General features: G+C 38.2%; 1 protein-coding gene across 49 annotated transcripts in view; it reads right to left on the reverse strand.

Annotated features, from left to right (window-relative positions):
- RBFOX1 (RNA binding fox-1 homolog 1) overlaps positions 1-13612 on the reverse strand; it is a 1166109-nt gene that overhangs the window by 58782 nt on the left and 1093715 nt on the right. For 41 of the 49 annotated variants that reach the window (XM_075435958.1, XM_075435955.1, XM_075435984.1 and 38 more), the window contains one exon: positions 9090-9170. The exons of the other annotated variants lie outside the window; for them this stretch is intronic. In XM_075435958.1, the coding sequence (XP_075292073.1) occupies positions 9090-9170 (81 nt within the window). The remainder of the gene's footprint in view (positions 1-9089; positions 9171-13612) is intronic. 49 annotated transcript variants of the gene reach the window in all.

The raw sequence follows: 13612 nt of genomic DNA on the forward strand, positions 1-13612 counted from the left end.
TGACCTGGACAGGCTGGAAAGTTGGGCAGAGAGGAACCTGATGAGGTTCAACAAGGGGAAGTGCAGGGTCCTGCACCTGGGGAGGAACAACCCAAGGCTGGGGTGGACCTGGTGGAGAGCAGCTCTGTGGAGAGGGACCTGGGAGTGCTGGTGGACGACAGGTTGACCATGAGCCAGCAGTGTGCCCTGGCTGCCAAGAAGGCCAATGGCATCCTGGGATGCATTAGGAGGAGTGTGGGCAGCAGGTCGAGGGAGGTTCTCCTCCCCCTCTACTCTGCCCTAGTGAGGCCCCATCTGGAGTACTATGTCCAGTTCTGGGCTCCCCAGTTCAAGAAAGATGAGAAGCTACTGGAGAGAGTCCAGGGCAGCGCTACAAGGATGGTGAGGGGACTGGAACATCTCTCCTATGAGGAAAGGCTGAGGGAGCTGGGCTTGTTCAGCTTGAAGAAGAGAAGGCTGAGAGGGGACCTTAGAAATGCTTATAAATATCTGAAGTGTGGGTGTCAGGAAGATGGGGCCAAACTCTTTTCAGTGGTGCCCAGTGACAGGACAAGGGGCAATGGGCGCAAACTGAAGCAGAGGAAGTTCTGTCTGAACATGAGGAAGAACTTCTTCCCTCTGAGGGTATCAGAGCCCTGGAACAGGCTGCCCAGGGAGGTTGTAGAGTCTCCTTCTCTGGAGATATTCAAGACCTGCCTGGACGCGGTCCTGTGCAGCCTGCTGTAGGTGACCCTGCTTCGGCAGGGGGTTGGACTGGGTGACCCACAGAGGTCCCTTCCAACCCCTACCATTCTATGATTCTGTGAAATGTGTGGTCAGCTGTGTGTGCCTGCCCACTGAAAATGAGTAACGCAGCACCTAGAATGCAAAGCTAAGGAAACATCAGCAGCCTGCACAGAGGACTCTACACACAGCATCCTCACTACAATAACATCATAGATCATGACGCAAAAAAATGCTACATGCAATTCTCGCTATTTAGCTGCATACTGAGAGGAGTAAGTCCAAACAATCCTATTGTCCTAACTCACTGGTTAGTCACGAGCACTACCAGTGGCCCTATCTCCATTAACAGGAAAGCACTAAATCAAGACACGTGAGATGCCCAACTGTCTTCGGTCAAACATGATTGTTATTATTTGAACTAAAGACAAAGATACTTCCACAATTTACTATTAAAAATGTTATGCACGCATTTCCAGTCACCTCCCACTACTCAGGTGTAGGAGGGTGTATAAGTTAAAGAAAGCTCAGTGGGACACAATTCAGGATATGTCTATCTTTATAAAACCCTTCAGCATGCCAGTTCAGACACATTGCACCATCACCAAACAGATTAACAGAAGAATGAGTACAAACAGCAAGGCACTTCGAAACAGATTTGCAGGAGTGAAATGAAACCCATATTTACAGATTCTGGGCAACTACAATACACCTTACGGATGACTTCTTAGTACCCATTTAAAACACTGATAGACAGGAGGTAAAAGGACAGTTATCCTGAAAATAGTTACAGAAGGACAATATATAGTGACACAGAAAACAAAAGATATTGTAAAAAGAATTTCAGGCAGTGCTACCAAAAAACCCAGAAGTTCACTTTACAGTTTAAAAAAGCTGAAACTTAAATCAAGAATATAACATATTTTACAGATGAATATAATTTTACATTATATTTTATATTGTATTTTATTTTATATTATATTTTGTATTTTTTATAAATATGAATATAATTTTACTCAATTTTATATTACCTTTATAACTTTAGGACTTAGTGAAATTACCCTGCATTCACAGTTCTGTAACTTTGTTCAAAACGTGGCCTCTATTGGTCCAGCACAATGGGCCAAAACAGTGAGTGTTTTAAAATCTTCTAAAAACATTTCAACATGAGATGAATATCAGTATTTTTCTCCGTAAGCAATACATGATTTTTCAACATTTTACACATCTATATATGGGGGAAAAATAATGGAAAGCAATTAGAAAACTTTCCTTTCTACTTATTATTGATACCTTCTTTATTTAAACTTTCCTGTAAACTGACTGTATTTTAACATACAGACAAGGAAGGGCACTTTTCACATTATTCCTGGGTAACTACCAGGTGATTCTCTTTACTTTATAAATAAAGGCAATTAATTAATTCTGGAAGCAAGTTAAAAGATAGTTTGACTCCTCAATGTTCAGTAATGAGGTTTTTGTGTCTGGAAATGATATGTGTGATTGGTCTACTGAAATGTATGAACATATCCCTCTAGGCAGGACTTTGGTAGTGTTTCATTACTGAATCTCAGTCCTACCATGGTTAAATTGGCTTCATCACAGAACTCCTCTGCAGGGGTGCTCTACCTTTTTTTTTTCTATGAAGCAATAAAAAGCAGACAAAAACACAAACATGTAAATACAATCTAGTAATATATATTTTAATTGTGATGAAGTGACCTGCTATTCCATTGTAGTTTAAGAGGAAACAGACCAACTAAAAATTTAGTCTGCAGAAACCTTTTTACATTTATTTCACAAATACTGTAACATAGGCAAATTATTTATACCATATGAAAATTCATTCTTTAAATCGTTCCTGACTCATACACCAACTCAAAATGGCAAGCTTAAAAGACAGTCTCTCCCTTACCAATAACAGTAAAATCACAACAAATAAATTAATAAAAACTAGAAAAATAAAATCAGAACAAATCATGACATTAATCACTGATGTCATTACAATAAAGCATATGTCCGTTTGGATTGAATATGGTCAACCACGTCTTACACCTAGAACTCAGAAAAGGATATGCCAACTGCCAGGACCACCTACATTTCTGCTGCTTGGAGTCCCAGGATAATTCTATCAGAAGACTACCATCATTACAATATAATTTTCAGGTAATTACATGTATGCAACAGCTTAAACCCGACAAAATCAACTGAATCAAGCTTTCTAAACTGAATGTTTCCACTAATGATTCTGCTCAGAAGCATGCTTTAAATCGCCTTTTGCAAATTTGTATCTTCCCCATGTAATTTTCTTGGTACTGGAAATATCCCAGAACATAATAGAAATGTCAAAGGTCTTCTTCAATCCATTAGTAACGCCACAGAAAAATAAAACCTGCAATGTCTTCACTGAAACAAGAAACATGAAAACAGTGTCATGCAGCATTTTTTAGGTAGTTTACTAATATTCCTAAGCCAAGTAACCTACTTCTAAGCAAGGATATTCAACAGACATATTGAATAGACAGACTTTACTCAATTTTCATTTCTGTAGCACCATGAGTCCACAAATGGACTAAATTCTACTATTGGATGTGGTATTTATATTTAGTATTTATGATTTTCCTTAGTTATTCCATGCATATCAATAAAGTCCGGAGCTATCCTCCACCTATGAATCAAAACAAAACACTCACAGGAAAAAAAAATAGTTTTAATAACAGTGCACTTGCCTGTCATAAAAAAGTGTTGATAAATTTCTAATAGAGGACAAAGTTCCCATACCATGTAATTAATACTTTAAGCTTCTGAAACAGATTTTCCTTCTCTCCTGGCATATAATGCATAACAATCTCAGAGAACTTTGCAACATTTCTAATACCTGCTCTGAAGTAACAGAAAGTATTTTCCGGATTTGGTTTAAAGGAACTTCAGCATCAAAAACATTTCTTGTCAAAAATATTACAGGACCAAAGGTTTCCTGGGAATTTTCTGAAAGAACTGCCTTCCCACCTTTCAAAAACATCTCATCTTTGCCTTGTTGTTTTCTGGTTGCTCATAAGCTAAAATCTCAGGGCAACATAGTTTATTGTTTTAATATCTGCCTGACGCAAAGCAAAAGTATTCTCTGGTGAGTGCTTATCTGTCATATGTACTTCTGTGAAAGGAATATCAAGACAAATAAGATGTTCTAGGGCGTATCATGGGATTATGAATCTGGCACTGCCTGAATTCTGTTTAAAAATAGTTGAAATGATAAATGCAAAAAATATCTACGCTGGTATTTTGAGAATGGGAACTTCAGGAGTACTGGATTTTAAATACTTTAATTATAAAGGGCTTCTACTATTTTGGTATGAACAGAGAATGAATACTCAAGTCTGTAAATGGGACAAACAAAATGACAGGAAAAATATGCATAATTGAAACAGTTAAAGCAGTAAAACTCTGCTCTAATGATACAATAGGCTATGAACTTACTTTGTATTAATTAAACTCAATGTAATGGCATTTTCTATACTGAAATGAATAGCCAGTGATCTGGAAATTCATTGAGACCATTAGGTTAATTACAGAAACTGATGGAAGTTTTATCAGACAACTGTAATTAAAGAATAAGAACAATGTGGGACAGATTTATAAGCATTTGTACCACCTCAATCATTTTTTCTGAATTCCACCACCACTTTTTAAAAAATCGTAGTCAATACATCAATTAAAAAATGGGCCATCAACTTCATCTGCCCTTGAGCATGCTAAAACAGAATAAATTAATACCAGATTTCTGCATTTTCATATTTTTCCCTCTTTTAATCTCTCACTTTCTTGCAATATGAAAAATTTATTTATTTTTAATAAAAGTGAAAATTTATGGAAAAAGAGCATGTATATTTTGGAGCTGATAAGCATGTTTACTGAAGATGAAACAACTCCGACATTTAGAAAATGTAAGCCAAAATTGACATCAGTTTTAAATGTACTCGTTGAAGTCAAGATAAAATTCTCTTTTATGGGCATGCAAAACATTTGGGAAATATAAGCACTCGTCTGTGCATCGTTCTGAACAAAGGTATGCAGCAATTTTCCATTTTACCATATACGTTAGCTATTCACTCCAGTGAACTGTCCCTTTAATATACGCTCGGAAAAATCTTCTAGTAGTTACATACCTGATAACTCCAGTATCCTTATTTTTACTTGGAGCTAAAATAAAGCCTAAAGTTCAAAAATCAAAGTTCTCTTTTAGAGAGTGAAAAATATTTCGCTGACTTTGAACTTTTATTAAAATTTGTCATCTCCTGTTGCTTTCCATGGACCTGTGTACGCATAACGGTAAATTTTTGAAAAATGTGCTGCACAGCTTTAGGCTGGCTTCCTCGCTACACCAGCTAGCGCTTAGTGAGCCCCAGAATGTTGAGTAGCTATTCCAGAGTACAAAGAAGTTCTCTGCGGCAGGTGCATCTCCTTTTCCATCCCCTGCCATGAAAGGGCAGAGGAGGCTACCAAGAAAACAGAGCCAGGCTCTTCACAGAGGCACGCACTGGGAAGACAAGAGACAACAAGCATGACTTGAAAGGAGAGACATTTCCACCGCTAGGACATTCAGGCATTGGAACAGATGGCCCAGCAAGGCTGTGCAGTCTCCATCCTTAAAGGTGCGCTATGCAATCTGGTCCTTCCGACCTGAATGATTCTGTGATCCTATGACTTCATGTCTTCCTTCCTTCCCATCTTTTGGCTCTCATTAACTTCTACTTCATTCACACTGTCAGGCACTTTACATAACATTTACATTATAGAAAAATGCAGAAAATAGGCACTAAACAGTTTTTAGAAGTCCTTGCATCAATTCAGATTAGTATCTGAATATCTTGTGCCTTTTTTAACCATACATACCCAGCTATACTACTGTCCTTCGTAGAACAGCGATACAGCTGTTCAGTGACAGAACGTTCTTCTTTCCAATCTTCCTTTTGTCCAGCAGGGTCTTCATGTTCATGTGTTTTCAATTTTTACAAGTTCCAAAATTCTTTTTGATACATTTCTTATTTAACAGTAGATAAAGATTTCTTCAGGATTTTAAAATTTCCTGTGGACGCAACTAGTCTAAAGAAGTGGGTGCAGCCAAACTGTTTGACTCGGTAAATTTCAGTGAGATATCGTGGGCCTCCAGGAAGCTTCCAGTGACTGCTTGCTTACTCGCTGGGACTTGGTGTACTCCAATCTTTACTTTCTGGATGTATCTCCTTCCAGTACTTGTCTACGTTCTGCATTAGGGTGAGGATGAAGGATTTAACTGAAATCAGCTGTCTTAGTTCTGTCCTCCAGACGCTAATGCTACGGGAGTCTGCAGCAGCCAAGGCGAGACCATGAGCTTCCTTACTCTGGTGGTGTCACAGTAAGGCAAAATCTGTCCCACCACAGGTTGTGAACACATTTGCATGCTGAAACTATGCTTTCTACGTAACAAATCATCTATTCCCAGAATAGATGTGCAAATGAAAAACTGATCCAGGTCCCATCTTCTGCTTCAGCATAAGCGAACAGATGAGGCATGAGAGGCTATTGCTATTGATTTGTTCCACTGCTCGCAGAACAAACAGCTCATTTCTTTCTGTATTATGCGAAGGACCAGAAGTGCTGGAAAGAAGCAGAGCCATGTTTCCATCTCCTGACATATTCACAGGTGTAACTAATCACTGTACTGGGAAATGTACAACGTGATACATAAAATATATCCTGGGGAAATAAAACATCAGAAGGGAAAGAGCAGCTCCAAGAAATGCACTCTTCTTTCTGACTAGCCAGAAAAATGGGGCAAAAGTCTTCAGAATCATCTGAGACTACCAGTGACCAATACAATTAAAAGTCAAAAAGTTAAGTAAGAAATAAAGCTAGGCAAATTAAGAAAAATATATTTTGCAACAACCTTTCAGGCCTTCATTCCTTATAGCCTATAACTCGGGAGCAAAATATGAACAAAGACTACCAACATTTCTAAAAATGGGGACTATCCTCTTCCAAGTATCTGACAATTCCTAAACACCATTACCATTTAATGAACTCTAAACTTCTCAGGTGGCCTTAAAAATCTCAGCTGACTCTTTCCCTTCTGTTAAAAGAATTACATATTTAAAACCTCTTCATTCTTACACTGTCAGCTGTTCGGAAATCTTGCACGGTTACAACACTGGCAGTAACAAAATACATGGTTAACAAACTATTCAAAGAAGAAGGCTGCAATATCGTTGTGTACAGGGAATGATAACAGTAAAAGTATTAGTTTCCTAGATGTTAATGTTGACTCATTGGTTATCATTCCAATATTACAAATGTGCATAAAAATGGAGTATAGAAGATCTTCAATATAATAAAAGAAAGAAAATGAGACGAAACTCAAGCTTCATTTCTATTCACTTCTCAGTAGAATTTCTTATAGAAATGGAACTATTTTACATCTTTATTGAAAGCTCTGTAATAAGGAGAAATAAAAAAACTAATTACAATCATTAGCAATTCTAGTAATTTTGTATTATTAGGAGTTGTGACCCTGCGAGGGAAACTACACTTTGGCAATATGAAATACTATACATAATACAAGAAAAATCATGACTTGCACACAGATTCAGCAGAAGTGTAATAATTTCTAATGCAAGGGCTACTAGCAACCTCTGTTATGAAACCGTGTATTACACATTGCCCAGTGGGTGGCAGATAGGCAAAGTCTGTTTACTCATGTATTTGGCATAACTGAAAACAAACCGGTGTTTGTTAGGATATCATTATTCAAGGAGCACCACTGCAAAATAAGATTTTTCAAAGGGATTGACTCATGAGACATAATGGAAACAGTGAAGTATAGAGCTTAGCTAGCTATACATGACTATCTAGGGATTTTATAATAGTGGAAATACTGTAGGATGTAAACAGCAACCCCAGAAATGAATTTCCTAGGCTAGAACTCGGTGAGATAACAGGAAAAACAGGGTAAATGTAAGAAAGGCTTTTTTAGAGTTATTTCCAGAAAATACAAAACAAACACTGTCCTCCCTCCTCCAAAAGAAGCTCCATAACAGTGAGATGAATGAAATGATTGGATAATTTTCTAGGAAAAAACTTTTAGTCAAAGACTGGTATTTCAGTCAAAAAGGAACAGTACACTAAAAATGTACTATAGGGAACATCAATCCAGACAGTATTTAATCTCTATATTGCTACAAGGATTAAAAACACCTCACTGTCTGGGAAAGGTGACATAGTGCAAAATATTCTTGGAGCCTCTGGAAGCAAATGCAGGTTTAATTGATAACTTTCGTTCCAATTTAAAACACTTCATATATTTTGTTAGTTCACTCTGTATTTGTAGACTCCTGATCTGAAAGTGGATCCCATATTTACAGTGCAAAAGCAGCAGCTCTAGGGATGACATTCACAGCCTTGGACATAAGAGAGTAATGTAACTGTAGAGATGATCACTACGGCACTCTTTTGTCCTCATTCCTGGTTTTAATTAATAAAAGAAATTAATTATTCTAGTAGTCTAGATAAGCTTTAAAAGAGCAGAATTGCATTCTAGATTGAATACAACCTTCATAAAGAGCATATCCGATAATGTTCTTAAGTCAGACAAAATGAAATATTTTCTTTCCAGAGGACTGCTAAGAACCCCCAGCAAACGCTGCTGCTCAGCCTAATTCAGCAAGCAGCGATTATTATTTCATTCAGCTAGAGGCTTCTTCAGCTGACCAGATTTCAGAAAGAGCATCAGTGGTACCACCAAAAGCTCCCAGAAGAATCAGCTCCACTTCTGCTGCGGGGTTTTACAGGAGACATTGCCACTCCAGAATTTCATGCAGAAAAACGGCTGATGGCGGCCTCTGTCATTTCAGCTTGCGTTCGATATTTTTATTAGGCTAGCCTCTTATCATTCCAAATACCCATTTGCACACAGTCTTTTTCCTTTTGTAAAAAAAGATTTCATATCTATTTGCCTCCTGACACAATCGAATGGTGGCACGATAGGAAACTTTTCATTTATGAAAATGAAACACAACTTTATCTTCTACACAAAATGCAGAGTGTACAACAGTACTGGATTCCAAAAAACTTCAGTGTTACTGTAGAACTTTTGACAGTTTCTGTAGAACAGTGCAATATAGGCCGTCTATTATTCTTTTAAATAAAATATACTTTGAGGAAAAAGATGCAACAAAAAACACTGAGTTACCTCTCGACATTACTCGCACACTTTTATCAATACCACATTTACCAGAGCTATTGGGAAAGTTTACAGTTTTAGGGGGCTTAATTCACATTATTGTGCTTTTGACACAAAACAAAGCAAAAGAAGAGCTGTAACACTAGCTTACTTGTGGATGTGTATACTAGTGAACTGGGGGCACTGTACACGGGAGATCCCTCCTGGTTTGCCTGGCACAGCAGCACCCTGCCTACAAGAAAGAGAGAGAGAGTGGTATCTGCTTTTGGAACACTCAAACTAAACCTCAATTTGCATCTCAAAACAGAAATAAAGTCAACACCGGAGCAGCGCAGTGAAGCAGGGGCACTTGTTGCCCTTTGACTTCAAAGCAGAAAGAGCCCCAATAACCACGTGCAATTTCACATTTGCAAAAGCAAACCACAGACATCCCCCCGAACACCAGCACCCATTGTATCACCCGGGGAAGCGGGCGCACGCGTGGAGCAGCCGCAGCGCACACCAGCTCCCCCGTCTCCCCGAAACCAATGCCGCCCAGGTAGCTCTGCTGCGAGCGGGAGCCCCCAGCCCGCCCACACCCCGGCCAGCAGCTCAGCATCACCCTTCAGCTCCCTGACCACGGCCGACGTGGGAGACTTCTCAGGCAAACCCAGCAGATAGACCAGACCGCACAGCTCCCACCTACAGACGTCAGCCCAAGTATGAGCTCTGTTGTATCGCTTAAATTAACACTGGTGCAAGTCAAATCAAAATATTACTAATACACGTGAAGATTTCAGTATTTTTTGCTCAAATGAAAAATACATACACATAAGCTACTTTCCAGCAGATAAGCGGAATTCAGGATTAGCAACAAAACCAAATAAAAGAAACAAAACCATGTTTTTTTTAAGAAAAAAAAGTCAAAGTAATAACCAAACCAAATTAAAACAATGCTTTTGCAATGTATATTCTTTTTGAACAAATGACACAAGTTTGGGCTTATTTCCTGTTTTGTTTTGGCTTTCTTTTAATAAACTTCAATAAAATCCCTTACTGTTTCAACATCTTTCTTAAAGCATTATTTTAGCAGTCTTAGCTGAATACAGATTGAACATTGATTAGAGGCAGAAACGACTATACTTTCACTCTAGCAGAAAAACTCTGCCCTTCTGGAACGCAGTCCGCCAGGAAGAGCAGGACATGACGCAGCTGGTTCTGCAGATACATGTGTGTATATCTGCACGTACACACACACACAAAATTATATACATATATACATACGCTGACACACTTCAAGCTGTCAGGAACTGTGAATCACAAAATTTCAAAAATATTAAATTCCATGAAGATTTGTGGAACTTTAGAAGTTGGGCATTGATTGACAATCAATGTAACTCAAGAGAGTTGAGTAAAATATGTTTGGAAGGGTAAGATTAATTACAAATGGTAGGGATGTTTTCCACATAGTATTACCAGAGCAATTCTCAACTTACATTCAGTTACCAGTCCAGAGTTCTTTCAAAACAGGTTTAAAAAAACCCAGCCTGTCATTAACCAGGTCTTTGACTACTGCTTGCAGCTGTTAGTTGAAGCAGAAATACAGGAAATACTGAAGGAAAAGAATTCTAGTAATTAATGCAATTTAACTAAGATTGTGAGCACTGGAAATCTCATGAACTATTATGCTCCTAATTTCCCAAACAACAGTATATGCTTAACTAACAGAATCTGGAGATGCTTGCTTTTATGTAGCCATCTACAACTAGTCTGAAAGAAGAAACAAGCTAAACCAATTTCTCTCCTTACTTTCAGACAGCATATAGTTGACTATATTGATACACATCTCTGCCAGCCTTCCGAAAAAAAACCCAACTGGAAGCTGTTGAACAGACACCTTTTGAGATCCTAACGGCAAGCATCTTTTCCAGGCTAGCAGATAAACGGGACCCGTGAACACACTCATTTGGCACTGGGAATGTGTAGATTGAAATATGGGTGGATTTAACTCCACAGATGCTTCAAAACTACTACAGAAGCCGGAAAACACAAGTGGGCTGAAGACACAGAGGCATTCATCCAGCTGAGTGAAATGCGGGAAGGGAAGGAATTATTAAAATCAGCAATTTTCATTAGGTTGTAAGAATATAACTATAATGACTTCAATTAAGTAAATATATAAAGATTTTTAGAAATTGAAGATTATGACTTATTTATGTTATTCAACATAAATTCTAGATAGTATTTTGCTTGTTCCATGGTCCGTAGGTATTTTCCTATGCCTTGCAGCTAACATTTCTATAATTTTTTCTGATTTAATCTCTTACAAATCTAATTTTCCCTACTCTAGTCTTCTAATTTCTAATGAAAGTACTTCAAAACAGATGCTTTTTTATCCATGCTATTAGAGTGTATTTAATTTGTTGCATAGAGCTTTCTAATTATATTTTGACAATCTGCCTTTGAATTTGTACATAAAATTAACACCTAAAACATTATTACTAGATTTTGTCAGAAAAATATGGAACTTTTTAATCTACTTTTGTGAGAAAAGATTATTTCTTCTGCATCTTCTGCATTTCGGTATTAAAAATATTTAAATTGTAATTAATACAACTGGGGAAAGACTGAATTATTTACAATAAGATCTTTCGGATAAACTTCAAAACATTGAAACAATCTATAAATTCCCTAATGGAAAAAGAAATTATTTTTCCTCTAGGAAACTGAATTCTAACACAACAGGATAAAAGGTGGTGCGCTTTTTATTTAAAAAAAGATTATTTTAATAGAAAGTTCTTAATATTTCTGTTAAAACTGTAATTTTATAATATCATGGTGCTTATGAACTTCAAAAAATCACACTTGTGCAAGAGTTCCTCTTTAATTCTACAATGCCTTCTGTACCAGCATAGGCCAGGCTGAGAACTTCTTGTTAAGCACACTCTGCATGCCTCCTTGCTTTTCTCTGATAAGAGCATCTACTTGTTCAGTCACAGCAGCCACACGACCCGGGATCCAGGACTTTGGAGACCATCAGCAGAAAGCCCCTCCCGACTCGCTCTGTCAAAAGGATCAGGAAAATAGTCGCATGTGTCTCTGAAGACAGAGCAGGGGCAGCAGGGAAACTGAGGCAGCTGCGCTGCTGGATGTAGCGGGAGGAGAGCAGTCCATGGTAGCCCAGCAAGCCCGTGGCTTGTGCTGCTGCAGGGTTGGGCGCTGTCAGCTGAGTGCCGCTGTAGGACCACAGAGATGCCCCCAGACTGATTCACCGCTCATCCTTGACATACAGGCTGGCAGCACGGACAAAAAACATACTTTTCAAGATCATAAAACATTCCTACTTATACTTCTCTTCCTCCAACGTTTTCTCCTACCGCCCATGGTGAAGAACGCACTGTTTGACTAGGTCCTTTGTTGAAGCACTAGAGTTATTTTGAGAAAATAATTACTCTAAAAATACTCATGGCTGTGAGGAAAATGATGTGAAGTCATTAATAATTTTAGAATACCAAAATTAAGTTCTTCGTGGTTCCAAGATATTTGACTATAAGTATTTATCTCATTTTTTCATACTTTCAAGAATAATTTTTGGTGTATAATTCTTATTTATATGATTTATACACATTAATCTACAGAGCATAAGTGGAAATACCAATGTACTAGTGATGATGCACAGACTACTCACTGGCTCGTACATGACACATGACAAAGTTAATTGTACTTTTCAAATACTCAGAGAGACAAGAACAAGTGCCCAGGATCAAGAACCGGAGGACTTTCCAGCAAATTATAAAGGACTTGAAATCACTTCTGTTAAAAAACAGCTTTTAGGTCTAACTGGAAGCACTGTATAGCCAGCACTACAGACAGCTTTAAAGCAAAGACCTGGAATAGGTTTAAAACAATTTGCACAGCTAGCTGGAAGCTCTTACAACATGCTTTGTGGAAGTAGAAATTGAAAAAATTTCAGCAGAGAAAAATTCATACCGTTAATTAAAATTACGCTGCTGATATAAAATTAACAGTGTGGCAAGGTGTTGATCATGGCAATAGCCATGATCCTCTCACAAGAAATAGATGAAACTTTCAGAAACCTTTGCTGCCAGCACTGTATGAAGTTGACACACCACTACAGAGAACCTGAGTTTACAAAGCATCCCCTCCCGGTATAAATGGCTTTAGTACCTTTGCTCACAAACAAAAAGCTTCCAATTCACCATGCTGTTATTTATTCCCCCAGGATTTGGGGGGATTTACAAAATGGGAGACGACAGAAGTTGCACTACAGTACTCTGTTACATCCCAGTGCAAAACCCCAACAAGTTACTGAGACAAAGGTGAAAAAATGGTTTCCAGCTTTCACTCTGGGAATCCTAAAGACCACAGGTTCCTATAAAGCTCCTCAGACAGCTCCAAAGACAACAGTGCTACGGAGTTTTATACAGGGTACTACAACCTCCATCACAACCAGAGGGCAATCCCATAAGCATTTTCAGTGGCAGAAATGAACCAAGGCAATACCCAGGGCTTGTCTACATGGGGTATTAGTGCACAGACAGCTAAAATGAGAGTTGATAATATAGGAACTAAGGCAGTTGCTACATACAAGGATGTTTAGTAAAGATTACATCACTAATCCATTGTGCACTTAGTTTCTCAGGTAAAGCAGCTCTTCTTTACACATATTTCTTC

Source organism: Opisthocomus hoazin, chromosome 15, assembly GCF_030867145.1.
Source record: "Opisthocomus hoazin isolate bOpiHoa1 chromosome 15, bOpiHoa1.hap1, whole genome shotgun sequence".
Taxonomy (NCBI): Eukaryota; Metazoa; Chordata; class Aves; order Opisthocomiformes; family Opisthocomidae; genus Opisthocomus; species Opisthocomus hoazin.